The 26,395-nt window shown below is 43.9% G+C and overlaps 1 protein-coding gene across 3 annotated transcripts; it reads left to right on the forward strand.

Moving 5' to 3' along the window:
* The first annotated feature begins 111 nt into the window (after positions 1-111).
* On the forward strand, positions 112-26,240 carry gro (TLE family member transcriptional corepressor groucho). Of its 3 annotated transcripts, none has more exons than XM_065314840.1 (13): positions 112-1,286; positions 15,363-15,460; positions 15,879-15,942; positions 17,826-18,008; positions 19,219-19,251; positions 19,603-19,890; positions 19,956-20,054; positions 23,606-23,659; positions 23,744-23,911; positions 23,974-24,248; positions 24,338-24,587; positions 24,644-25,267; positions 25,325-26,240. In XM_065314840.1, exons 1-13 carry the CDS (start codon positions 1,251-1,253, stop codon positions 25,430-25,432), a joined length of 2,280 nt encoding a protein of 759 aa, XP_065170912.1. In that variant the 5' UTR covers positions 112-1,250; the 3' UTR covers positions 25,433-26,240. The 3 variants fall into 3 exon arrangements, with proteins under 3 accessions (XP_065170912.1, XP_065170914.1, XP_065170913.1); XM_065314841.1 differs by lacking the exon at positions 112-1,286 and adding an exon at positions 14,923-15,301; XM_065314842.1 differs by lacking the exon at positions 19,219-19,251.
* Positions 26,241-26,395: the final 155 nt, after the last annotated feature.

Here is a 26,395-nt window from a genome sequence, read left to right on the forward strand (position 1 = left end):
CGAGAGAGCGTGTTGGAAGCGCTTGCCGCTCGCCGCGCGGCCCCTACTCGTGTTGCATGTTCGCGCGTGTGGTGGTGAAGCGACGACGAAGCCGCGGGGTCGTGCATGCAGCGCGGCGCGCACACGGCAGATGAGCCTAGGACTCTGCGCCGGCCGCGTTCGCGTGATCGCTACTCGCTCGCCGAAACCCCGACGAAGAAACGCGCAGCGCGTGCATTGTGCGTGCGCGCGCTTCGAGTGTGTTGTGTGCTGTGTGTGTGTGAGTGTGGGTTAATAATTACGTTTCGCGCTCACATCGTGTGAATCTCGCAAGTCCGCGCGCGGATATTTGACGAATGCGGCCGCGAAGGTGAGTGCGCGTCTGCAGGCCACAGCGCGGCTAGCTCGCAACATTAAAAATAAACAAAAGCCGGTGTGTCGGGCCGTAAACAATATGTAGCATTGTTGCGCGCTGGTTGTAACGGCCCGAACAGTGTGCGGCGTGCTTCGGCATCGATAAGAAGGCGCAAGGCGCGCGTCCGGCATTTTTTTCCTCTGCTTCGGCTCTGCTTGCTTGACTCGTGTACCTTTCGGCGCGCCGCGTTACTGCTTGGGTTTTCAGTGTGCGGTGCGGGTCGACCATGCCGACGCCGGGTCTCTGAATGTCCCCAGAACGCTAACAGCAAACTAAATACAGTAGCGCAACACACGCAACAACCGTCGCGTCGAGTGTGAAGTTTAAACTAACAACGCACCAAAAAAACTTGGAAATAAAAAACAACGAGTGTTAATCTGTGAACTTGTGCCGAAAACAATAAATCGTGCGGTGGCCGCGCCTGAGAAACAAACTCGCAATTTACAGGCGCGCGACGGACAGAAGAACGCACAACGACCGCACGACGGACATAACCTACAAGCCGCGGCGCATTCAAGCCTTGCTTCCGTCGTTGTTGTTCATTTGTTTGCACTCTGTAACTTTTAACCCCAGCGCGGCATCAAACGCGCGGCGTTAATTAAGTTATTTGCATTTTCATTGGACGCTGCGCACGTTGAGGAGATTTTCCATCGATCTATTCGAGTGAAAACAACGTGCTCAACGTGTGTAATCTACATGTGTGTGCGTGGTGAGGCGCAGATGAGGCTCAGGAACAACAGTGCCGGTGCCGTATGATGGGCGCTCCTCCGGTGTGCGAGCGCGCTTCGTGATACACGAAGAGTTTTCGGATTTACATTGCGAGCAGAGCGACGAGGACGACGAACACGCCGCCGACATGTATCCGACCCCTGCTAGGCATCCATCTGCCGCGGTAAGTCGGGTAGTAGTTGTTCGAGGGGCTTTCTTTTGGAATTTTACGTTTAGGGACCGTATTTACTTCACGCAAACTACTTGAATATTCGACAAATATTTATCGAAGATTTTAGCAACTGGAAGAGAAAAAAAAACACTGATCTGCGGTTGTATAATGTTAATCGTTCAAAATCTATGCTTAATGTTGATACTTTGTTAGCGCTCGGTTAACATCGACTTTTTTTTCTGTGGATGTGGATGCTTAATATCTTTTCATCGTGTTTTTGTGCGCGGCGTGTTTCTCCGAGAATCATTAAAACAAAGCGTCCGAACCGCGTCGTGGAAAGAGTCGCGCCAGAGGAAATTTATCTTCGTTGTTTATTGTTTTATGGCTGTTTTTGTTGGCCCGAAATTCACACTCGAATTTAGCCTGTTCCGCTCGTAACGAGCGACGCGCTTTTTTTTTTTCAATCGCTGCCACAATACGGCGTTCAAATTGAAAAAGAAATCTGCGTGCGCGCTTCGCCAACAGTTCACACTTAACGGCGAATTTGGACAAATTGCCGCTGTGGAAAAAGTTGATTTGCCGCCAGAACGGAAGTTTGCTTTAATTCCGTCACTGAGATTTTATATTTTTTCTAAATCTAGGGATCTATAGCTATTGTGCGAAAAAATTGCCAATGTAAATTAAAACCCTATTCATATATTTAGGGTCACATGAAAGCTGTGCCCTTGGGTTGGGCCGAGAAGGGCTCAACCCCAGTAAATTCTTGTCTTTTCCACCCCGACAAGCAAAGCATACGTCTTACTCCGAGCATAATATCGCTAATTTGTTGGTACTTATAATTTCTCCTTGTCATGTTTACTTTACTCTGTGGGGTAACTCAAATTGTGAATTTCGAAAATTCTCAGAAGGTCTTACAAAGCACTTTGGGGGTATTTTTGCTGACCGTGAAGGAAATACTTGTAACACATTTTGATTTTATTTTATTCGGAGATGGGAAAAATTCGAGCCTGAATCGCATTAAGATTTTATGTGTTTTCTCAATGGTGCGCGATGATCGTTTCATCATTTCGTGGACATTAAATCCCCGATGTGTAGAAAAGAAGTGCGCAGGAAAATCAAAGGAACCACAAATCCACCGAAAACACGCGGGCCCGAAAATTGAGCTCGCGCGCGCACGCTCTGCGGGAAAGAGATATTTTCGGAAACGTAAACATTCGCGCCCCGCGACTCACCGCCGGAGAGTTTTTATTAGATCTTGCGATCCTCCTTCACGATGTCGAACGTGTCGACGCGTGTGTGGATTTTAAACTTTTTTTTTTTATTTCTTACTTCGAAACTGGAAACACAGCGCGCGCGTTATTTAAGCGTAAACTTGCTTTTTATTACTTGCAGACCAATCCGAAAGTGAATATTTGGAGCATTCTTACTGGAATTACCAAAATTACAACAACTTAGATCACCGCGCGGTCGGTGATCTTGCAAATGTTTAAATTTTGTAATTACTCGTATCGCGTTGTTTTTATTGGTTCAATTGAACGTGTTTGCGAGGATAATTTTGTGTAATTACTAATTGAGCCTGATTATGCATCGCATCGATTCGGACACAGTGTGTGTGTATGTATATTCGGTAAGGTCACGGCTGTTAGGCCAACAGGTTAATTATCGACATTGACACTGGTCGCCGGCGAGAGGAGCGCAAGTGTCCGGTGTCCGCGGGACGAAACTACATAATGGCTATTAATGCACACTCGAGTTGACTCGGGTGCAATTAACACACGGTTAGCACAGTTTACACTTGATTCAAGGCCCAATAAAATTCAAAGTGTAGAAATTTTATCATTTACGATGGCTTAAAATTAAAAAAATAACTGTGTAGCTTGTCGCGGTTATATGGTAATCAAATTGATATTGATTGTGCTTTCTCATGGCCCTTGTAATTCAACGCCACATGGCAGCGAAATGATGTGTATATGTGTACATTAATGGGTGTAGATTGCGTGCGCACACGACGCTCGACCGCTCGGCGGCGGCGGTAATTAACGTAAATTGGGGAATTTTGTGCTGCGGGGAGAAGCCTCGCTGCCACGCTTTCGCCACTTACACCTAGTACATATTGCGTTCATCTTGCGAGTTCATCACCACAACCCTCGGTAGCTACACAGCCAAGGTATGCGTACTGGCCTCTCCTCTCGCCTGCTCCCGATGCCCAATTACTCCGCGGCAGTGGATATTCCCCTGCGTACTGAACACATGCGAGTGTTTAACTACTCTGGCAAACATCAACCGAGTCCGACCACACAAAGCGCGACACTTACGTATACATCTACCGCCACCGCCCCGACAACTTAAACAAGATTGAAGGTGGTTGTCGCGAACTTACATGCGCGCTTACACTAAAGCGTAAGTTTAGGGCTTCGCTTTGAGTCGAAATAATTTCATATTATAAATTACGCCCGCGTTCTCAACGTCGTTATCAACTGCTTTATTACCCTCACCGTGCGATGTGTGTGTAAGCTGTGCATTAGCGGTGCTTCCGAGTTAAAACTCGAGGGGTGAGGGGTGTGGGGTGTGACGACGTTTTGTCCTTCGAAATGTTGCGTTATCGCGGCGAAACGACTTCATCAAATCGTGTAATCGACGCGTTATCGCTCGTTCTACTTCTGCAATTGTAAAGCGCCATCTTACGGTCGGCACGTGGACTAAAATAGATGATTTATGTACAGTAGAGTCCGGTTATAATGACATCGAAGGGAATTGACAAACACGTCATAATAAGCGGACGTCATACAAAGCGTTTTGTGAAATGAAAACCCTTTTTTATGTAAATATGTACATATACATACATATTAAATCAAAATCAGAATTGCACGTAATCAGCACATTATAACACATACAAGTGTATTTTTTACTGCAAGTAATCTGTAATTTTTGTCCGCTTTTGTTTTTTCATTTAATTAATTTTCTTGTGATTTTCGAAGCCTCTTCGGTTTCAAAACATTTGAATTGAACGATTGCTGAATACGGTTCTTGTTTTTTAAAAAGCATTGAGATTGTCGAATGACCCACGCCAAATTCGAATTAATGAAAAATACGGATTAAGTCGTGGTCAAGGTGCTGCTGCCCGAATGCTTATATTTATTATTTAAGCATTTGGTCTTTCCGATAGTAAATACATAAATGTAATTTGACAATCATAAAAGAAATGTAGCAATAAATATAAAAAGTTCGCCACGTGTCGAACGTCGTCGGGTATCAACGAACATTACCGGAGGTGTAAAGAATCATGTTGGTCATTATAACCGGACATAATCTATTAAAAATGGGTCATAATAAGCGACATGTCACTGTAAGCGAAGTCATTGTATCCGACTTTTTTATACAGAATTTTATATGAAAACCAAACTTGGTATTGTAGTTACGTCATAATAACCGGTTGGTCAATATAAGCGGAGTCATAATAAACGGATTCTACTGTATTTTTATTTGAAAAAATATAGATTTGTGTGTAAGCAGGTTATTTTTATGTCGTAGTTGTTTAGCACAAACTAAAAATGTACAGTTATGTAGAATAGGGCGAAATAATTAGTTTACGCTTATCGTTATCAATATTCATATTCATTTCGATATATTTTTTTACGATGAGCACTTTATCGTCGCATACGCCGTTAGAGCGCTGATTGCTTTACAAAACATATTTACCAACACGCATTCGTCGGATTCCCTCCATGTGCACTTAAAATACTCGGGCGTTTGTTTGTGTGACAACACCTCGTCGTTTTCGAAGCAGCCATACTCATTTAAAATGAGCAAAGGCAACTAATTTGCCTCGGTGTCATACACCGCGCGCAGATAACGCGTATGTGTGTGCGCATATGTGAAATTATCATCATCGGCGTGTGTTATTATCATCGTGTTCGGGTTGGGCGCGATGATTGTTGTGCGGTTTTGATGGTCGCACACGCGCGCGCTTATTATTTAGCGGATTCGAGTGGAAAACGCTCGGACACGTTCAGTTAATTTCGTCGAGGGAGTCAGTGTCGAGAGCAGCGGCGATTCGCGTTTATTAACGAACGCACAGGCGTGTGCTGCGCGCGCGGACGAAATCAAGGCGAAACGTAAACGGCCATTATGCAAATGAGTTGTAACCGAGTGTAACGAGCGGCGGCAGGGGGGCTGCGTACGCAATCGATGCGTGCACGCGTCGAATGAATGAATTTCGAGCGGCTGGAAGAGTTTTATCAACGTGTCAAATGAAACGCTTAATGTTTATTTATGCTAATTTTCCGGACACCTCATGTAGGGTTAGTTAATTAACTTGGTTTTCGGGCCGATTTTTAGGCTTTGAAAATAGTGATTTTGCGTAATATTTAAGTTTTACGCGAGGGTCGCTGTCAATTTGTGTTTAATGTTCCGGTTATCTTTATGCAGCCAATGGTAGCAATAATTAGTGGCATAAATTTCGCCGTTTAATACAACAACAACGGCAATAATAATAGGTATTTCTTTTATTGCTGCGGGACGAATATGAAAAAAAAATCATGCAAATATTACGAGCACGCTTTGAGTAAATTTTGTTTTTGTTGCAATTTGCCACACGCTCCTACATTTTATGCGCCTCCTGTGCACTGCATACCGGCGTTTGATTTGCTGGATGTAATGAGTGACGTGCGGCGGCGTGCCTTTGATGACATCGCAAACATTAAAACGTCGATTGTTATTAACGTTTTTACGCACATGCGTGCGTGCGCGCGAGAGGAAATCGTAAATTAAAGATTTTAACAATTCCGAGCGGCGGGCAATGCCGAATGCGGAATGTTGTATGTTTGAATTATGCGCGGTGGAACGAGCGCGCTCGCACAATATGATTGTGCACGTGATATATTCGTATATATACAAAATGCGCGCGCGCGAGATGCGAGTTTAATCGCCGGCAAGGCAGCGGCGGCGGCGGGTCTCGCGTTAATATTAATGCATAATGCCTTAATAATCTGTTTAATTTACCGCTGGCTAATGTGTGTGACGTTGGGATTAAGGAGACTCGAGAAAACGAATAATTTTTGCGTATTTTTTTTAGCAAAATTTCCTTATAACTTGAATGTTGATAATTTTTATTACAAAAGATTAAGAAAATGCCATTTTTTGGCAATTGTTATAATAGTAAAGTATAATTTTGTTGCGATTTGTTTTGTTTGTTGTGTCGGTCGATAGGTATGCGTTGGCGTAGCGCGCGATCATCAACAAACTCGCCGATTTAACTGCTAAACGTCGCCGCGGCGTCGGAAGCGGTGGCGGGCCGCACAACGACCAGCCGAGCCAATTTCACGCCGAATTCTGTTAATCGTTCAAACGTGTACAAATGCGCGCGAGACCGATTCGGCTCTTAATAATTCTGCGCGCTATGTAAAAACACAATTTTATTCTCGACTACTCTCCTCCAACTACTCGACACAATGTGGAAATTATAATTATAATCGTAATATTATAGCGCTATTATTACGATTATAATAAATTCATCACCGAAATAATTGATTTATTTATCGGTGAAGGTGTGGAGGCGGCTCCCGCGGCGGCGGCGGTGGTAGAGGTGACGCGAGGGCGGGGGCGATGGAAGGTGGAGGGCAAACAACTCGGGGAAAAAGTGTCAGTTTTTATTGATTCGCGGCTCGCATGCCGTCGTCGTGTAACGTGCCACGCGCATGTTGCCGGCTGATGGGTAGGTATCGCCGCCGCCGCCGCCGCGCGCACACCAACCCCCGCAACACGTTCGGCATTCATATATATCCCCGGCCCGGCGAGGAGCGGGTGGTTTTCTCGCACGTTGCCATTCGAAAGCGGTGCATATTTTCGCGCGCATCAATTCTCATCGCGCTCTCGCCGGATCGTTTCATCTTTCATCATCCTGGAATAGAAAAATCTTTGTTTCGCGCGCTTTTTTTGCAGCCCGTCGCGTATATTTACATTTTTCTTTGTGCGACGCTTTCAGAATTTCATTTCGGTAAATATTTTGCATCTTTTGTTTAATAAACGTTTTAAATTTAATTTCGCATCAATAAATCGCGCGATGCGATTAATATTAATTTAGTTGCGCACGCGATGATAGTAAATAATTGGCGGTCATCTAATTAGCATAATTTAGCGGTGGCTGCCACCCTCTGCTGTTTATATCCGCGTGGTGGTGGTGGTATCTTTTCATTTGCTTTTTAGTTTACACTTCGGTGGCGCGGGAGATTAAGTACACACACTAAAAGTTGCGACGCGCGTAGGTATACACAAGAAGCACGAAGGGAAGAAGAAAAAAAAAAAACAACACAATGTACTTATCTGATTAAATTCAAATGAATATGAACACGAACAAAACATTTTCACCCTTGTTTTCGTCGTCTCCCCTCTGCGCTGCTTATTGCGCATTACGCGCGTGTTTTGTGTCGTGGAAACACTAGCGGGGCTCTTTCCTCCCTGTGTGTCGACCTTAGAATGTTTGAGTGGTTGAGTTTTTCTTGGCTTGTTTCGGCAGGACAATAATGTTGCACCGCGCTGTATTTTTTAGCTTCTAGTTTATTTGTTTTGTTTGTGGTTGCAAACATTTTTTTCTCTACTTTTTTTGCGGTTAGAGTGCTTTATTTATCTTTGGGGTTGGAAAAGTCTTTTGGTTTATTTTTCATGATTTCGCATTTCGTCCGCTTTCATTTTTCTCTTCATTTCAATTCGAGCTGCTTTTTATTTTTGCGCGCCCCGGAGGCTCGCGTCTATTACGTTATCCGCGCCGCTTCCATCTTCTCGCCCCGGCGCTCGTCATTATTTTCAATAACCCGACGGGAAGCGAAAACGTTTTCAAGGGTGCGCTCGCTCGCCCATAAAGAATTGAAGAACTGCCGGGGCGAAAGGGTGAAAGAAACCAGGAAAGAGTGTTGCTTACAAGCGCCGTCGTTTTGCGACTCTATTACAAACACTGCGCGCGAGGGTAGAGCGAGAGAAGAGGGTCGTCGTGGGTTCGGGATGCGTGGGGGATACGATGTGGGCACATACGGTGTCACATGCTAAGGGCCTTGGCAAACCGTGCGACATACATTATGTATTATGTTGCCTCTACGCTTCTTTGGGTCTTTCCTCTCTTCCTGTCCATCCGCGTCGCTATCGCGCTCGTCCATCTTAATAGGACCATTGAATGTGCACGCACGACACATTCAGGCCTTGTCTCTCTGTATATCGTCACGCTACACAAAGAAAACACGCCACCCTCGCAATTTGTGCCCGGCCTGCACATTGTATAATTTTTTTTTCTGCTTACTTTACCTGTGAACGCATTGTATATTTCTTGTATTCACCGAATTTGTATGTGTTTGTCAAAAGTAGAGATGACATTAGTGTGCGCCCCCTCGACGCTTCGCCGCTGCGGTAAAACGAATTGAAACGAAACGAAAATGAATGACCTAACTGAACGAAGAGCGAACGAAAACGACGACGCAAATTAGGGATGAAAAAGGACGTCGCCGGCGTCGTTACGCGCGCTACTCACCCTCTCTCGTGTGCGCTACCCTCCAACAATACCACGCTCTCACACACACACATTTATAAATACACACACACTATGAAGAAAAAGACCGGAATATAATAATTTCGATGTATCATAGGCAGGCACCGGTTGTGTCGGGTGCGAAAGGGACGGAAGGTGTTTCTTCTCGGTCCGTCGGAGGGGTGAAGAGATTGGGAGATTGAGCGCTGAATGTTGAACGTTGAACGGGAAAAAGATTACTTTATGTGCTCGGCGCACGTAAAACGAGGGCGCAAAATCCATACACCCGGTTTACTACGCACGCAACCGCCTCACAACCCTCTTTTGCTAACATGTGGGTTGTATGTGTGTGCGTGTGTGTGTGTACATATGCCACCGGGCACGCACACGACTACCACGACCCCAAATAATACCCTATTATAAATACATCCGAAGAGAGCACGGGACGGACGCGCGCAACCACCACTCGAAATCAGATTCGATTGTCTCAGCGCGCGGCGTTCGCACCCTCCCCTTGAAATCACCGATTTTTTTTTTGCTGCACTGTCCTTGGCGAGTTATTTAGTTATTTGCTTATTTATACGCCGAATGCATTGCTCACATTCCACACATAACCATCCCTTTCCCGCCTCCCTCGCCTACCAAAGTCCTGGGGTCTCTTTGACTGCTAAATATCTAATAAAATTTAATTTATAGTCGAGGGTGGCGACGCAGTAAGTATTTAGTTAATCACATTTGCGCTTTGATTTGTATGATGCGTGTGTTGCGTATTTTATAATAAGTTATTGCATCATTTGATTGCTGCAAATGAGCAATTAAAATTAATTATTAAAAATAATGGGAAATGTGCCGTCCGCGCACCTTTGTAGGCTATGTAAACAATCGACAATGGAATAAAAATGCAAACGTCTTGGAAACGACACGCGAGTGCATGGCAGCATTAAAGGCGCTGTTAAAATGTTGATTAAATGCAAATTGTCTTGAACTGCTCGAGTGTCGTTCGCGCTTGTCACTTACGTTACTTACTTAGCTAATTAAATTGCAATACGATTCGTACACACAAGGAAATGTACAAATTAGTAATAGTAAAATAAAAAAAGTATTAAACATCATCTGAAATGCTTAATATTTTCAAAAATAAAATAAAATTATTACAAATTGATTTGTTTTACTTCTTTTTAGTGAAATAAATCATCATATGACTAGATTAATTCGTTGCACGATCGAAATTTAAAAATTTAAAAAAAAGTTTAGAATGTAATCAGAAACGAGTAAAATCTTCAAAATTAAAACGAAACAATTAAAATTTATTTTTTTAAACTTTTTTAAATGAAATAAATTATCCTATGACTAGTTTAATTCTTTCCGCGATGTACAAACGTCGAGTGCATTTCGTCGAACGTCGAAATCACGTCGCAATAGAATTTCGAAACATGATTTGTGCGAAACGCATATGTAAACACTCTCCGCGCTCGCGTCTCGTGAAGTAATGCATTTTTCAATTGTCGCATTTCTTTTTATTATCATGCTCCGTCTCGTTTTTGTCTCCCGGGCTCATGCAAAGCAAACATTGCGACAAGTATTGTTCCCTGGAAAACATTCTTTTTTTTTTTTTTTTTATTATCATTATAATAAAACAAATTTACTCAAACTGTTCATGTGCCGACGATAAACGCCGCGCTGTGTATTAATTTGTTGACACGCGCATTATTTTTATATCGAGATTACACATTGCACACGCGACCCTCGATTATATTCTCGCTATCGTCGTGTCACTTTGGAGTTTTGAGTTTGTTTAGTGTTTAGATTGGTTTGATTTTCGGCACTCGGCGATTTTCGGAATCTGTTATGAATCATGCGGATATACAGTATGTCTTTCTGTGTAAATAAATAGGTAAGTGATGATAACGCCGCGCTGCGCATTTTATATGATATTTTACACCGGAAATGTCATTTGTTTGCTTTGACTGCGTGTGTGTCTGCGCAAATGTTTAGAAATCTGATGACTGCTTGAAAAGTGCTTCTTGGGAAATAATTCCACGTCCGCATCGTGTGTGCGCGAATGCTAATGCTGATTCATTGAATCGCCGACGTTTATCTATCTACCCGCAAACACACTTATCGTTAAGTGTTTTATTTCGCTGCAAAGCAATCATTTACTAATTAATCGAATCGGTAATTTTAATCGCGCCAACTCGACACTTGGTATATGCTGGATTAATATGTTTACATTAATATTTCACATAGTCACACTCGTACGCTGCCTTTTTATCGATCGTGTTAATCAATATTGCTCGATGTCGCACCACTTGTCGCGATGAGTTGCTTGCGTTTGAAAAGCACTCGAAATTATTGCATTAGTATCGGGCTGGTCGTCGATGTTTTGTGTTGGGTTTTTTTTCTCGGTGTTCATTTATTCACGTCCGAAATCGAAGCCGGAATTCGCACGCCCGCCCCATTAGTATGAAAAATTGAACCGCTTAAAAAGGGGTGAAATGTTGCAACGATTCTGATAGATTTAACTCCAATTAAAGTTTAAATCCTGTTTTGAGGGTATGAGGAGAAGGGGGTCGACTCGACAAAGTTTACTTCTTTGGCGCACTCTTCCGGAAGTTGAGTTTTTGTTCGAGTTGCTTCTCGTGGAAGGAAAACAAGAATTTTAGCTGGATATAAAAACGACGAGTAAAGATACTTATTGAATGATGAAATTTTCATTCAAATTAAGAATAAATTGTATGCTTTATTATCTCAACGTAGTTTTTTTTTAAATTAATTAAATGGAAAGCAATTAACGAATATGGATGATTATTTTAGGAAACAGCTTAGTAATAAATTCGGGGTATAATTATATATAAATTTGATTGATTACATTGTCTTATCACAAGTTACAACACAATTTGTATCAAATTCTGCTGAATTTTATACCAAATTGAACTTTAGTTATTAATAACTTTTTGTTTAATGAAGCAATCAACATGATACTTTCCAGTATTATGTAGAATTTAATATAGAATCAATTAATCAGAATTATAGAATTATATCTTGAATATTTTCTACTAATTAATAAAAATACAATCAGATTAATTTTTGCCATCCAAGTATCTGATTTTCTCTGAACTATCGGTTTTCTTTATATAATGCATTCGGTTAGGATGTTTGGTTGTTGTGTAAAGTAGAAAATAACTCGAAATTCATTAACAAGTGTTTATTGCAGACAATTAAACCCGTTAATTGTTTCGTCGACGACGCGGCCGAACAAAACTACAACTATAGTGATGTTCGTTTGTTTGTTAGCTCAGTGTTGTGTTTTTTTTTTATCTCTATTTGTATGTTTTGGGTTTCACGTTGTTATATTGTGTCGCTTTTTCAAATCATTCATTATTTAATTATTTCCTCGTGTGCTAACGATTTTTATATGTGTGTTACAAAATTCTATTGTCTCATTTATTTGCTTTGGTATTTATGTGCTCATTGCACATTTTTCAACACACAAAACTAGATTTTACGGGTGTTATAGTATAGTTCGCTCATTAAATATTTAAGTGCGCGTCACTTGTCACACTTTGGTCGCTCGAGAGGTGCGGAGATCGCCACTTTGAAAGCGATTACATTCTGCGGCTGACGTTTTGTGTTGTTATTTGGTTGTTGATGTGATGGATAATGTGCGATAAACACAGATCGCATCGGTGATAATTCGCCACCACCTGAGTGAAGTCTAATCATCGATTAAACATTACACAATTTTAATCATGATTGATTCATTTTACAGTCCGTAAATGAATGAATTTCTAGTGCGGAGTAGGATTAGGTTTGTTTTTAAATTTAATCAAGTGTCCTAGATAAAATGTGTGTCACACTAATTGCATTCTTTGCGACCCTCTTGAAACACGGTAGTAAGTCGATTTTAATTAATAAGTAACAGCCTCTCCTCCACACTTGTCTCGAGTTAAAATCAATGGAGGCGGCAAACGCTAAGCGCTAAGTATGTGCGTGGCGCGTGTAAATCCATTGTAAGATCGCGGCGGCGGCGGCGGCACTAGTTGAAAAGATAAAGGCCGGCGTGCGCGCCCCGCCACTACTAGTGTGGAGAGGTGGGAGAGGCGCAGAGCGGTGGCGGCGGCAGATCAGTAGGTAGGTAATCAAACAACCCTAAAATGCAATCAACGTAACCACGAGAGCGTATGAAAATTAATACCCCGGCACAGCGGCGGCGGCGCGCCGACGGTGTACACTCGGTCGACACCGGAGGCCGAACGCGAGGGAGAGGGAAGTCTCTCTCTTTCCGCAACGGCCGCAGCCGCCACGGTCGCCCCGCAACCACCCGCCGCCGCCGCTTGCACACGAGCAGCACCCAAGTGGCGACCGACGACGATCGTAAACGATGAAAGTCCTTTAGTCTTTTTGGGGGCGGGTGTAGGGGCGGAAGGTGAGGAGGTGAGAGGTGGCGGCTGGCGGCGACTGTGCAGCACCGAGGGGGAGGAGGAGGAGGGTAAAACAAGCGCGAACACGAGGGAAATTGGGATGAGGGACGACGAGTCTTTAAGTAGGTCTCCGTTTAGGATTTTTATTAATTAGTTTTTCGTCCGCTGCTTTAAAGCGAAAATAAAACAGTTTTCTTTTTTTTTGTCGCCCCGAAAATTAGAGCGAAAATAAAAACATACACAAGTAAAGTTGAGCGGGTAACAAGAAGGATCAACACATACGTTGGCGTTTTCTAAACGACACTGCGCGAAACTATTACCCTCGTACAAATCCCCACATTACACGCGCCCGCCGTCCTTTTTCCGCGCGCGGCGGCGGCGGTGGTTAAGGTCTCTTTCGCCGCCCTCGCGCGCGCGGAATGCGAGTGAGCGCGCGCGTGGAACAATGGCAATTCGCAGTCGCGATGGTGGCGGCGATACCGGCGGCGGTCGGCGCGGCGGTGGCTGTTGATAGAGCGCCCCACACACACATATAGATATATATATATAGCATGCTTCTGGTGGCTCTTTGCCGACCGCCCCCTTCGTCTCGCGCGTGTCGACCGAGTGAATAAGCATTAAGCGCGTCCGTGACGCGTGACGTCAGGATAACATCGATCTCCGTCCCGTTTTCGTTACGTTTGCGTCGCGCGCCCTCCCCACACCCACCGCCCCCGAGCACCTATACACTTGCTCTTTCTATTCTCGCGCGCGCTGGTTTTATAGATATATTCGAATGTCCCCTCGAGAGTGGGAGGAGGGAGGGAGGGTAGGATGTTGGGATAAAGAGAAAAATGAGATTCTCTGGTTTGTGGAGTTTTGCCGTCTCCGTCTAGCGCCGCGGCGGTGGCGGCGGCGTCGGGGTGGATTGGGTCGGTGGTGTGGCGTGCGGTGTGCGGTGGCAGCGTCGAGCTGATTGCTGGCTGGCGTTAGTAGCGTTTGCTACTGTTGCTGTTTTCTGTCGGGTCCTCGACGATGCGCGCCCGCCTCTCGTATGGAGGCGGCGAGCGAAGGGATTAAAGCGCGCACACTCTCTTCACATACATACATACATACACACACATCCGCCCGCCACCCACCCACCGGCGCGGCGGCGTTATACGTGTGTCATTATGTTCGTCGATGTTCGCCTTGTTTTGTTTAGACGAGTTCACATCTCTATCTCTTCGCGCTGCGCACGAAAAAAGCGTGATACGGGAGATTCTTCTAAACATATTTATATACAGAGTGTTTTAAATATACTAGGAAATAATTATTACTGGTTATGATTTTTTATGTGATAACTTTGATAGTTTTATGATTTTGATATAGTTTTGACTTTGTCGGCGATTGAAATGTTATACGAGTGTCGTTGCGCGTATGATTGCCGCTCCGTATGCGCACCCTAACCACCCGCCAGCCCGCCGCCCCCACACGTCCTCGTCCCGGAACGATGGAAAGCGACAAGCGACGCGCTCTTTGCTTTCGCCTTTGCTTTGCGTTTTCATGTTTCGCGTTCTGCGTGCGTTTCGTTTCATCATCATCTCCGGCGGTCGCGTCTCACTCGCGCGCCGCCGCCGCTGCTGCCTACCACCTCACCTCGCCGCCCCTCATCTCCCTCTGTGTGTTCTCTCTGCGCTCTTCGCTCTTTTCGCCTCTCGCATCCAGTTTCCAGTCATCGCTCGTCTCGCTGGCCTCGCGTGCGCGCCGCTTCGTTTCATCGCTCTCTCGACGCGATAGAGTCATTGCGAGCGCGAGGGCGGCCGGCGGCGGCGACGCCGACAACGTATATACCTACGTGTGTGTGTGTGTCAGTGCGAGTGTATGTGTCACGATGACTTTTTGACTTCTGTTGCTACACTTAACTTTTTTACTCCGTTGAAATCTTCGAGGTTTCAATTGACGTAAATTGTCTCTTGAGGAACCAAAAACGGAACTAACTTGTTATCCAGTGCGTTATTAATAAATAAAAATACAAAGTTATGTAAATCATTAAAGTGGCGGCAAGAAATGATAAGGAATACGGACACGTAGTAGACAAACACTAGTAATAAATGCAAAAGTCCAAAGAAAAGGTTAAAATAATTCCGTAATCGTGGATTTTGTGACTAATTTTGTTTCTTGTTTGCATTGCAGGGTCCTCCACCGCAGGCAGGACAAATCAAGTTCACAATCGCCGACACGCTGGAGCGGATAAAGGAGGAGTTTAATTTTTTGCAAGCACAATATCACTCGTAAGTACCAGCCACTTCAATTTCAACATCAATAGAAAACAACATCAATTTCCTCATATATTTAAGTATCACCTTCCACTAATTAATTCTTTGCTTCATTAGCAAAACGCGACGAATAAGTTGAGCGGTACTTTCGGCCGGCGCGAACACCGAATGAAATCGGTATTGGCGAAATTGCTTCCTCATTGCCGCGCGCCGCGTGCGACGCGATAGATGAGATGAGCTCCTTCTTGGTTCATTCGCGAAACGTTTATCTATAGTTTATTGCACGTCTTGTTCTTCATCGGCGCTTTGCGCTTTCAATTTCAATTACGTCACGTTAGATCGTTAAATCGTTTTTGTGCGAAATTAATTAACCCAGGCGAATGCACAACGCAATTACGATACCTAAGTGATAATTTTTCTCGTTTGTCTGCAGATTAAAGTTGGAATGTGAGAAGCTAGCCAGCGAGAAGACTGAAATGCAACGACATTATGTTATGGTGAGTATTAATTAATTTTCTAAGAGATGTTTCGTTTTAATGCTGGGGGGTGCTGAGTAGGTTAAAAGCCCTTCGTCGATATTTCATTCACCCTCGTTCTTTTATTTGCGCGCTTGTTTTCGTGCATTTTGTCATCATTTCGCTCGCTTCCCTTTGCTCTGCGTTTCGCCGCCGCCCGTTCGTTTTCTGAATGTTTGCGCGCGAGCAACATAAATCGCGCGCGCGGTGGCGAAAATGTGGAGCACACGGAGACGACACACTCGGGGGCGGTGTGTGTCGCATCATGTCGCGTCGCGCAACACACCTAGTACTTTTCGTGTGTGTATTCGTATCGATTACCGGCGACGAGAGTCGGCTTTATACCTACACCCGCCGTCCTTCTCTTCTCTCGCATCTTGCCACCTCACCGTGCCATCAGTTAGTTTATTCGCCTCGAGAGTCGCGGCATTCGCTGATCCGTCATCCGTCAGAGATATCACTATTAAATAGCGAGCCAAAGGGGCGGTTACCTGAGTTGAAGGTGTGTGTGCGCGCCGCTCTCGCTCTCTTCCCGTAGGTGGCGAAGTCTGAAAGCCGCGCGGCTATGAAATATAGATCACTTGCGGTGTCGCGGCGGCGCCAACTTTGGCGCTTCATTGCGCTCACCTCCTGCTCTCGCTCACGCTCTGCGAACCAGCACCCCCGCTGCCTGCCGCCTCTCACGCGGGTCGAGTATCCTTCCCCACTCGTCCCGATATTAATACCTGCTGGAAGGTTAATGATGCCTGCGCGATCCTCGAGTTATGCTCGACTAATACCTTCAGCCAATATCAATATTTAGACATCAATTTACCGCGCCGAAATCCCGACCCCGGCGCTTTAAATTAATTTTTCCACCGCTTGGAAAAATTCGAAATTGATTTTCCCTTTAATGTATTACATTATACCTTTTATCCATTATACACCGGCGTGTATTTATTTAGATATAGATGTTTTCGATTTGATGCGATTTCGATGTGAGAATGTGTGTGTGCGGCGCCTCCGCCGAAAAGCAGTGAATTATGTTCGGGAGGAAAAATGCTCGCGCCGCCGAGGGAAAATACTGATTTTCGAAGCTATAAATTCCGGACGCGTTGCGCGTCGTCCTGAGTCCTGACACATCGACCGATGCATTATTCCAGCCGCACGCTCGCCGCGGCCGCCGTGTGGTGCTCTCTCCGTTCCGTTTCGCGTCTCGTCGTTATTTATTCCGATGCGTTGCTTATTTTCGGTTTCGGCTTTTTCCTTCGCCGGTGGAAATATGAAAATATGGAAAATGTGTCCAATATAATGCAAACATATATCATCTATGGTGCGCGTCGCGGAGAGCTTTCCGGCTTTCGATTCGATTTCTATTTATATTCGATTCGCGTACAGTTCGCGATATATTTTCCTCTGAAGAGCGGGTGGGTGGTATTTGTTTTTGTTCCGCGAGATAAGTTACATCATGTTTTATCTTATTTTAGGGAATATTTAAGAGTTAGACATAAATCTATTACTGACTGAATTTAATTTAATTTTTTATGGAAAAATAGTTGTAAAAATAAAATAGGTCCTGTCATTGTTCAATTATCGGATCATGTATTAAATTTCTGGAATGAGTGACAGTTTATTATTTAAAATGATAATAAAAAAGGTTATTCAATGTTTTTTCCTCAAATTTTCCATAATAAACATAAAAATTTAATAGAAATACGATTTTTAAACTATTTATGTTAAAAATAACAAAATTTCCTTTAAAAAAAATTGGATCTCCTATTTTTTGTCTAAGTTATGAGAATTTAAAAAATGAAAACTTTGAAGAAGAAAAAAAACGATAATTCATTTAAAATGATGTTAAATTTAATGATAATTATTTCTTTCAGTACTACGAAATGTCGTATGGCCTTAACGTCGAAATGCACAAACAGACTGAGATCGCAAAGCGCCTCAACGCGATCATCGCCCAAGTGCTGCCGTTCCTCGCGCAGGAGCACCAGCAGCAGGTGGCGTCGGCGGTCGAGCGCGCCAAGCAAGTGACCATGACCGAATTGAACGCCATCATCGGGGTAAGTTTCAATTATCTAACACACCCAGCCGCCGCCGCCTCCCTTCCCTCGTCGGCCGCTACCGCAGCTTTGGCTTCGGCGCGACCGACCGACCGAGCACTATTACTTTCGATACCCTCAAAACACCCCCGCTCATACACACACCCACACCTACACTCGCACACACCACTTCCGCTTACAAATTACTCCTAAACCCAACTCTGAAATGTTCCAACTCCCTCATAATTCAACCATTACAATTTCAAATTTAAGTTATGATTATTGTTTCATTTTAGTTGATATTTTTTCTGTTTTTATATATATAATTTTTATTTCGATTTTACGCGCGTAGGTATTTTATTGAAATGTCTACTCGATAAATTGAATCGCAGTTTTTCATTCGACGAAAATTCTTATTGTCCGAAAAAATGTTATCGAGTCGTCAAGTTGCGAGAAAGTAATTTTACGACGTATAAAAGAATAATGCGATTGCGCGCTTAATATGCGAATAATTGCATTCAATTGGAGGAAATCATCCGCGAATGCAATTGTTTGCTTGTAGGGCAATGCCTATTAATTTATACAGGGTGTTTCCGCACAACTCTGCATTTTTTTCAAAAAATATTTATTTCTGCAATATTTTCAAACATTTGCAATATAATACGGACGCACACAAGGTTTGTAATATAATTCTCGTAAACACCCTGTATAAACATGTTACTTAGTATGGTGTGGAGCTGGATTGATTTCCTTATCAGTAAATACATTTGTTTTGTTCGTTTTCATATTTTATAATTCGACATAATTCAAAAAAGGTTATGTTTATTTCGTGATTTAAATAATGTATGAAATTTATTATTTTATTGTAGTGTCGTAAAGCGGAATCGGTTCGCTCTATATTGTGTCGTATCGGTTTTTATTACCTATATATTTAAATTATTTTTGTTTTGTATATCTGGTACCGTAACGTTTGTGTAACGAATGGATTTTATTGATGAGGATGTTGTTCTTGTTTTTTTGGTGGATGGTGTGTTTTGGGTGGAATGATGGTAGACGTTTTGTGCAAGACTGGGTGAAGGGTGCGAATGTTGTTATTATTATTTATATTTTATTTCTCTCTCTCTTATCTCTTTGTTATTCTCCTTATTTCTTGGGACGGAATGAAGCAGCGCGTGTCACATGCGAATTATTTTGTTTTTTTAATGATTTGTGTGTTGTTGTGTGTTTACAGCAACAACAACAGCAAGGTCTACAACAGTTGCTTGTAAGTAGTTATTAGTCGAATTATTTATCCTTTAGTTTTTGTTGTTTTTTTTTTAAGTTGTTTTTAGTTAGCTTTGTTTTGTACACTTTTAGTTTGTGCTGTGTTTGTTTTTGATCTCTCACACCTTGTTTTCATTACTTACTTTTTGTGTGGTGCGTTGTACTTTTACCTCTATTTTTTTTTTATTTATACAGTTAGTTTGGTTTTAGTTATTTTTTAGTTTCTACGATGAGGTGGTAGAGATATTTATAAATATATACAATGTGTCCATTAACAATCTATGTGTAATTGTGCGCGTTCTTTGTATTTGGTGAATTTTGTGTTGTTCACGGCGTTGTTTCGTTCTTCTAGCAACAAATTCACGCGCAGCAGTTGCCACATGGGGCGCATGGCCCTGGTGGATTGCCGATGGGTCCGCATCCGGGGCTGCCTGGAATGGGCCCCGCTGCCGCCGCGCAATTATTAGGCTTTGGGGCTGGAATGCCGGGTGCTCCCGGCGGTCCGCATGGAGCTGCTGCTGGCTTGGCGGCGGCTGCAGCCGCTGGTGGTGCGCATCCGCTGCTTAAGTCGGATCTGCATGCGCGTGAGTCGGCCGACCTTAAAGCTGGACCTGGATCTGCTAACACAGAAGAAAGACTGGTAAATAAATTGACTCTTTTCTTCTTTGTATTCGGATAAACTAAATCATTTTTATTTACTATTAGAATTCGGTATCACCTGCTGAAAGAGATAAATACAGATCGCGATCACCAGCTGATGTCGACAGCGATATGAAGCGAAGAAAAGAAGACAAAATGGGACATGTAAGTTTCAATTTGATACCGTTTTCCACGTCCAGCCATACGCTAGCTATTTTCAAACATTTCGGACAAATGTTTTACGCGCGTCCATTTATATTTTGAATACATGTCAAAATGAACAATTGCCGCGCCCATTTCATTCTCTTAGCGCGCGCGTTCGTGTGTTTTTTCCTACCTTTTTATGCGTTTTTTGCGCCCCGGTGCCGGCAAATCGATTTTTAAAAACTCGTCTCTGGCGCGCAAGCGGAGCGCCACTCACATATCTCACACGTACAAAACGGCGCACATATTGCCGCCTCCCCCGGCGTCGAGTTGTTCGTTTGTTATAACCGCCTCTCCCACCGCGCCACCTCCGCCGCCGCCACCTCGTGCGCTACATTCCATATAACATTCTATTCATACGTGTATCATCCGACCCGAGCGAGCGCGCTCCGGCGTTTTTCGTTTCGTTCTTTTTTTTTTTCAACTTTTTTTGTATTTTCTCTGTATTCGGGTTCGTTTTGCGCGTCTGTTCGAGACTGGAAAACTTGTCAGAAAAGGACGAAATGGACGCGGATGCCATTTTGTTCGGCGCGCACTCTGCGTTTGCTGCGTATTTTGTTGTTTGTCAATGATTTTGCACATTTCGTTTTTGCGCGTGTTGTGGCGCATTGTTCCGAGTGATCAATAACTTGTTCGAGAGTGTAGCCTTTGATAACTCCACGATTAGTGTTATTAATGTTAGTTGTTATGCGGTATTAAATCAAAGTAATTTGCAACGCAAATCGGTTCATGCCCGCCTGTTAGATGGCCAACAATGAACTCTGCGCGCGAAAAGAACCTCCTCGAGGGTAATCACGATCACGACTAGCGCGCGATCGTCGATTGTTATGGGTCATTGCGTTCGAGAATGTTCTACAAGCGAGAACACACGACTTCTTCAACACCGCGCATAAAAACCGCTTTTATAATGCGATTGAAACGAATTACTTAGCGGTTTACATACCATTAAACTGCGAGCAGAGGAAGTTTTCTCTTCCTTTGCTTGTTTTTTTTTTTTTCTTCTTCTTCGCTCAGTTTTGATGTTATAATAGTTAGCGCACTTTGTTTGGTTTGGTGCGGAAACTGTTGAAGATTAACGAAATTATATTACTTGCGAAGCGAACTACTTTCCTAATAACATCAAATAAGAGAAGAGAAGGAAAGCAAAGAAGAAGAAAAAAACTAGGAAGAAATTTGTAATCCCGCGGCTGGCGACGCGGAGCGCATAATGAACAACTCGAGCGAAAGTACGAAAGTACCGAAAAGTAGGCGAGCAGGCGAAAGATGCTCTTCATATCCTCCACCTCCCGACAGCCGCCGCCGTGCACACACAAACAAACGTTTTTCTTTGCGCGCTGTGCTTGCCGAGATGTTCTTCGGGTTCGGTTTGAGCGTATTCCACCGTTTAATAGGATCGATATTACACTCTTCTCTCGCTTTTTCCACGCCGATGTCTTCCTTTTCTTACTTGTCGCAGCGTTTACGTTTTCCTACTTTGCGAGCGAGAGTTCTTAAGTTGGAAATTCGGACGACGAGGGTTCGCGCAGAGGCAAACCGAGGGAAAAGCTCGAGAAAGCAGGCGAGTATCTGGGCAAAACCGACGACTATTATTTATCGGAATGTCTATCCCGAGTTTTCCCACATCGCACGCGGCGCGGGGGTGGCGGTGGCGGCGGCGGGTGGGATGCGAATGGCATTGCAATGAAGCGAACCGAAAAAGGAACGAACGTTTCCTTCGGCTTCGCGGAATAACCGAATAACAAAATAAAAGGATCTCGCATTGAAGCGACGACGCGAAAGAGACGAAAAGGAGCGACGCCAGCGACCGGGGTGGAAGTAAAACGGGTTCGATTGTGAGGACGGCAAATGGGGATGCGCGCGGATGTGAATGTAGTATATATGCGTATATGTGTGTGTGTGTGCGAAAGGTTTTCGGATTTCGGTAAATTCGACCCGGATTCGAGGTTTTCCTCGTGCTCTCCTTGTTGCCGTCGACGTTTTGTGGTTTTTCCCGCTTCATTTCCAACAACCACTGCGCATTTTCAATCCGCTTCGAACGGGGTTTTAGTGCGCAATTACGAACACTTATAAAATTTATAAATTCATATCTTTCTATGCCCGCTAACGAACTTATTTTCCTTTGACGCGCGCGCGCGTACCTCGCAAAGAGTTGAAAGAAAACGAGATTAAAACGATAATTAAAGTGAAATGACCGAGGCGCAGACTTATGCTAAGCGCATGAGTACATGTTCTTCATGGAAGAGGATGAGAGGAAGGCAAAAAAAAAACAGTCCGGGATTTTAATTTTAATTATGAAATGAGCCGACTTGTCGCATCGGGGCCACGAGTGGCAGAGAGAAGCTGCGACGAAAGCAGAAGCCACAAAATCATGTTTCGTTTTTTGTCGTCGTCGGTCTCGGGCGCACGTTTTTTCTCGCATCTCTCGTCGCGCTGTTTCATCTTGCTTCAAGCTATTAACCGCCATGGCTTTTTTTTCTCTTCACAGCCTTCTCGGTTATTTTTTTGTCGTCACGCTCGGAGGACACAGGCGTCGTCACCCTTTGTAGACAATTATCTTTATTAAACACACTTCTTTGCGCGCGCCGACTTGACTTCCAAATATTTTTCATTGTCTTCAACGACGACGTTTTTTTTTTTCTTCTCTGTGCTTCTTCTATGATTATTTTCAAACATTTCTTATATTTCTTTGTGCGCGTGTAATATTTACATTTATTCATGTTTTGTGTAGGTTTACGGCGACTACATTACTTCATAATTAATTACCCACGACGGTAATATCTTTATAAAAACTATGCGATAAAAAATTAAAGCTGAGAAACGCGCGCGCTCAAGGAATAATGAAGGAAATTTTGATTGCTTTGAAATGTACATGCAAAGTGCTTGATTAAACATTTATGTGCCATCGCGGTAGTCGCGTATCGACAACAAACTACTTAAAATATACAGAGTGTGTGCGAATAATCCTAAAAATTTTATTTTATTTTATCATGTTTGGTATACTAACGTATTTCGTGGACATGCTGTGCCCGAATGGCCATTTAGTTAGTCGCTAACGTTATTCGCCCATTATTGCTGGTAAAATAACATCGATGGAAACACGACGATAACGATCCTCGATATAAACATTAGGGGCGCGCGCGTTTTATGCGCCCGCCCTCGTTGCGCTTGCTTCGATTATAATGGGCGCCATTTAGGAGCGATTGAATTATTTATTTATTACAATTACTTGCCGGACAGCGACATTTCTTACACAAACTTTACACACACACGTTTCTACACTGAGGTCGCATGTGCATTTGCAATGCGATTTTCTTTTAAGACGCTCATAAACCGCCCGCAATTGGATGGTCACTTAAAAAGAGTAATCGATAGTTACAGCCCTAGCATTCTGTCGCCATCATGTCGTGTATTATGTATTATTTTAGTTGTAATGACCTACATTTATGTTATCGTAATTTATCATCGTGTGTTAATATTTCATGGTGACACTAATGTGTTTGGATTACTTCCAGGAAAGCGATGGTGAAAAGAGCGATCAAGATCTGGTGGTGGATGTGGCAAACGAGGTATGTACTTAGTCTTTATTTTATTATTTTATTATGTTTTTTTTTTGCTTCTTGTGGTTGGCAACTGATTGCAATGGTTTGCAGGAGGCGCAATCACCGCATCCGAATGGGGAGCATCCAGCGCTCGGCGGGCCTGGCAATGAAATTCGTGAAAATGGCAGCACGAACGGCGATAAAGTGAAAATGGAACGGCCGCCCAGTCGGAGTGGTTCTTCATCATCGAGGAGCACGCCCTCTCTAAAGAGCAAAGATGTAAGTTCTTTCACAATACACGTTTTATTCATTGTTGGAAATTGAATTAAATCGAATTTTAGGAGAAGCCTTTAACGCCCGGATCGAAACCCCGTTCGACGACACCGAATTTGGGTGCGGGGCCAGCCGGCCCACCGCCGAAAGTAGGCGCGATGGGACAATACCCTCCCTATGGTGGGCCACCCGGTGGCGGCCGGCTGGACCACATGAGTCCGTATAATAATGTTGCGCCCTCGCCCTATGGCCGACCCCCGCTGATGGGCTATGACGGGCATCCGCACGCTAGGGGATCTGCGATGGCGACGAACGGCCTCGGTGCCATTCCAGGTGGAAAACCGTAAGTGCTTATTATTGTGACCCCTTTTTATAAATTTGGCGATGAATGAAACGAGCCTGCTAATTGAACACGTGATTTTTCGATTGTAGGGCCTATTCGTTTCATATGAACGGCGAGGGACAACTGCAGCCGGTTCCCTTTCCGGCGGATGCCTTGGTAGGTCCAGGTATACCAAGGCATGCGAGACAAATAAATACCTTGAGCCACGGCGAGGTCGTTTGCGCCGTCACGATCTCAAATCCGACCAAATACGTCTACACCGGCGGCAAGGGCTGCGTCAAAGTGTGGGACATTAGCCAGCCAGGATCGAAGAGTCCTGTATCACAACTTGATTGTCTGGTAATTAATTAATTTCATTTTATATCACAGAAAACACTAATAATTTATATTTTTAGCAACGTGATAATTACATTAGATCTGTGAAACTTCTCCCCGATGGGCGTACGCTTATCGTCGGTGGTGAGGCCTCAAACCTTTCCATCTGGGACCTCGCGTCGCCTACACCACGCATTAAAGCTGAATTGACTTCATCGGCACCCGCGTGTTATGCGCTCGCAATTTCACCCGACTCTAAGGTGTGCTTCAGTTGCTGCTCGGACGGCAACATTGCCGTGTGGGACCTGCACAATCAGTCGCTGGTGCGGCAGTTCCAGGGCCACACTGACGGCGCTTCTTGTATTGACATCTCCTCCGATGGTACTAAGTTGTGGACAGGCGGTCTGGACAACACTGTGCGTAGCTGGGACCTGCGCGAGGGCAAACAGCTGCAACAGCATGACTTCAGCTCTCAGATATTCTCGCTCGGTTACTGCCCGACCGGCGAATGGCTGGCGGTCGGTATGGAGAACTCGCACGTCGAGGTGCTACACGCTACCAAACCAGACAAGTATCAGCTGCATCTACACGAAAGTTGCGTGTTGAGTTTACGCTTTGCCACGTGCGGCAAGTGGTTCGTGTCGACGGGCAAAGACAATTTGTTGAACGCCTGGAGGACACCATATGGTGCGAGCATATTCCAAGTAAGTAGATTTCATTTTGGAATTGTATTGTATTTATCATTGTGTCTCTTGATGCAGTCAAAGGAATCGTCGAGCGTGCTATCCTGCGACATCTCCGCCGACGACAAATACATCGTGACAGGCTCCGGCGACAAGAAGGCGACGGTCTACGAGGTTATCTATTAAACGAATTAGTTTGCGCGAGAGCGACGCTCCCACCCGCCGGCGAGCGCAAAACTCAGCGATTTATCGAAATAGGCACAATACTTTTATTTTTATCAACACCAAAACAATTCAACTACGTGGTCACGACAGCAGCTAATCTACCGGTGGGCGCGCGCGATCCGCGGGTGGCGCCCGCACTTTTTTTCAAGCGAAACGCGCCGCAGTATTATAATTAAGTTATATAGAATTTATATTGTTCTTAAGTAATTTAAGCGAAAAAAATATTGTAAGAAGTAAGTTCCAACACTTGTACATGATACGTAATCCTACTTAATTGCTGTTATAAAGCAAGAGAAATGCGATTTGTACTTGAATAATTGACTATGTAAGTATGTAGAAAAAGGAAGATGTGTTTCGCTTGCGAAAGGGACGGCGCCGCCGATTTGCGATGAGAAAAGAATGGAAAATAACAGTGACAATGTTGTGTGTCGTGCGTAATCCGCGCAAACGGCGCTGCGCTACTGGTGTTAAATTCATTTCATAGTTGTTATCAGATTTAAGTGTATGATTTGTACGACGTTTGGGTTCAACATTTCTTGCGATATTTTCTGTTTTACGGTGGCGCGTTGCAGCTGGCGGCCGCAGGACCCAGGTCGTGTACAAGTGGGCACAAGTGATGTTTGCAGCTTGTCTTTATTGGTTTTAACAAACAAATGTTGTTTTTCTTCATTTTTTTTTCGAAATATTTCTCAATGTTGAATTGAAAAACAAAGAAACAAAACGAGATAGTAGCATATTTTTCGTAATTAAATAAACAATGAAAACATAACACGTTGTGCATTGATTGTCAGTTAGGTTTACTTAATTTGTTAAGAGCATATTATCAAACCACCTTTCTTAAATAGTGGTATATTATGTTCTGTCCGCGAGGAAACATAAACTTTGCACGCGTGCACTGCGCACAATTGCGTAAACAGCTGATTC

Source organism: Atheta coriaria, unplaced genomic scaffold (assembly GCF_025399875.1).
Source record: "Atheta coriaria isolate IRGN ID8LTWV9N9 unplaced genomic scaffold, Caltech_Dcor_3.1 hic_scaffold_10_pilon, whole genome shotgun sequence".
Taxonomy (NCBI): Eukaryota; Metazoa; Arthropoda; class Insecta; order Coleoptera; family Staphylinidae; genus Dalotia; species Dalotia coriaria.

Coding starts and splice junctions, on each gene's coding strand:
- gro (XM_065314840.1), top strand. CDS start 1,251: ATGTATCCGACCCCTGCTAGGCATCCATCTGCCGCG. Junction 23,660..23,743: donor TGGTGGATGTGGCAAACGAG/GTATGTACTTAG, acceptor AATGGTTTGCAG/GAGGCGCAATCACCGCATCC. Junction 24,249..24,337: donor GCCATTCCAGGTGGAAAACC/GTAAGTGCTTAT, acceptor TTTCGATTGTAG/GGCCTATTCGTTTCATATGA.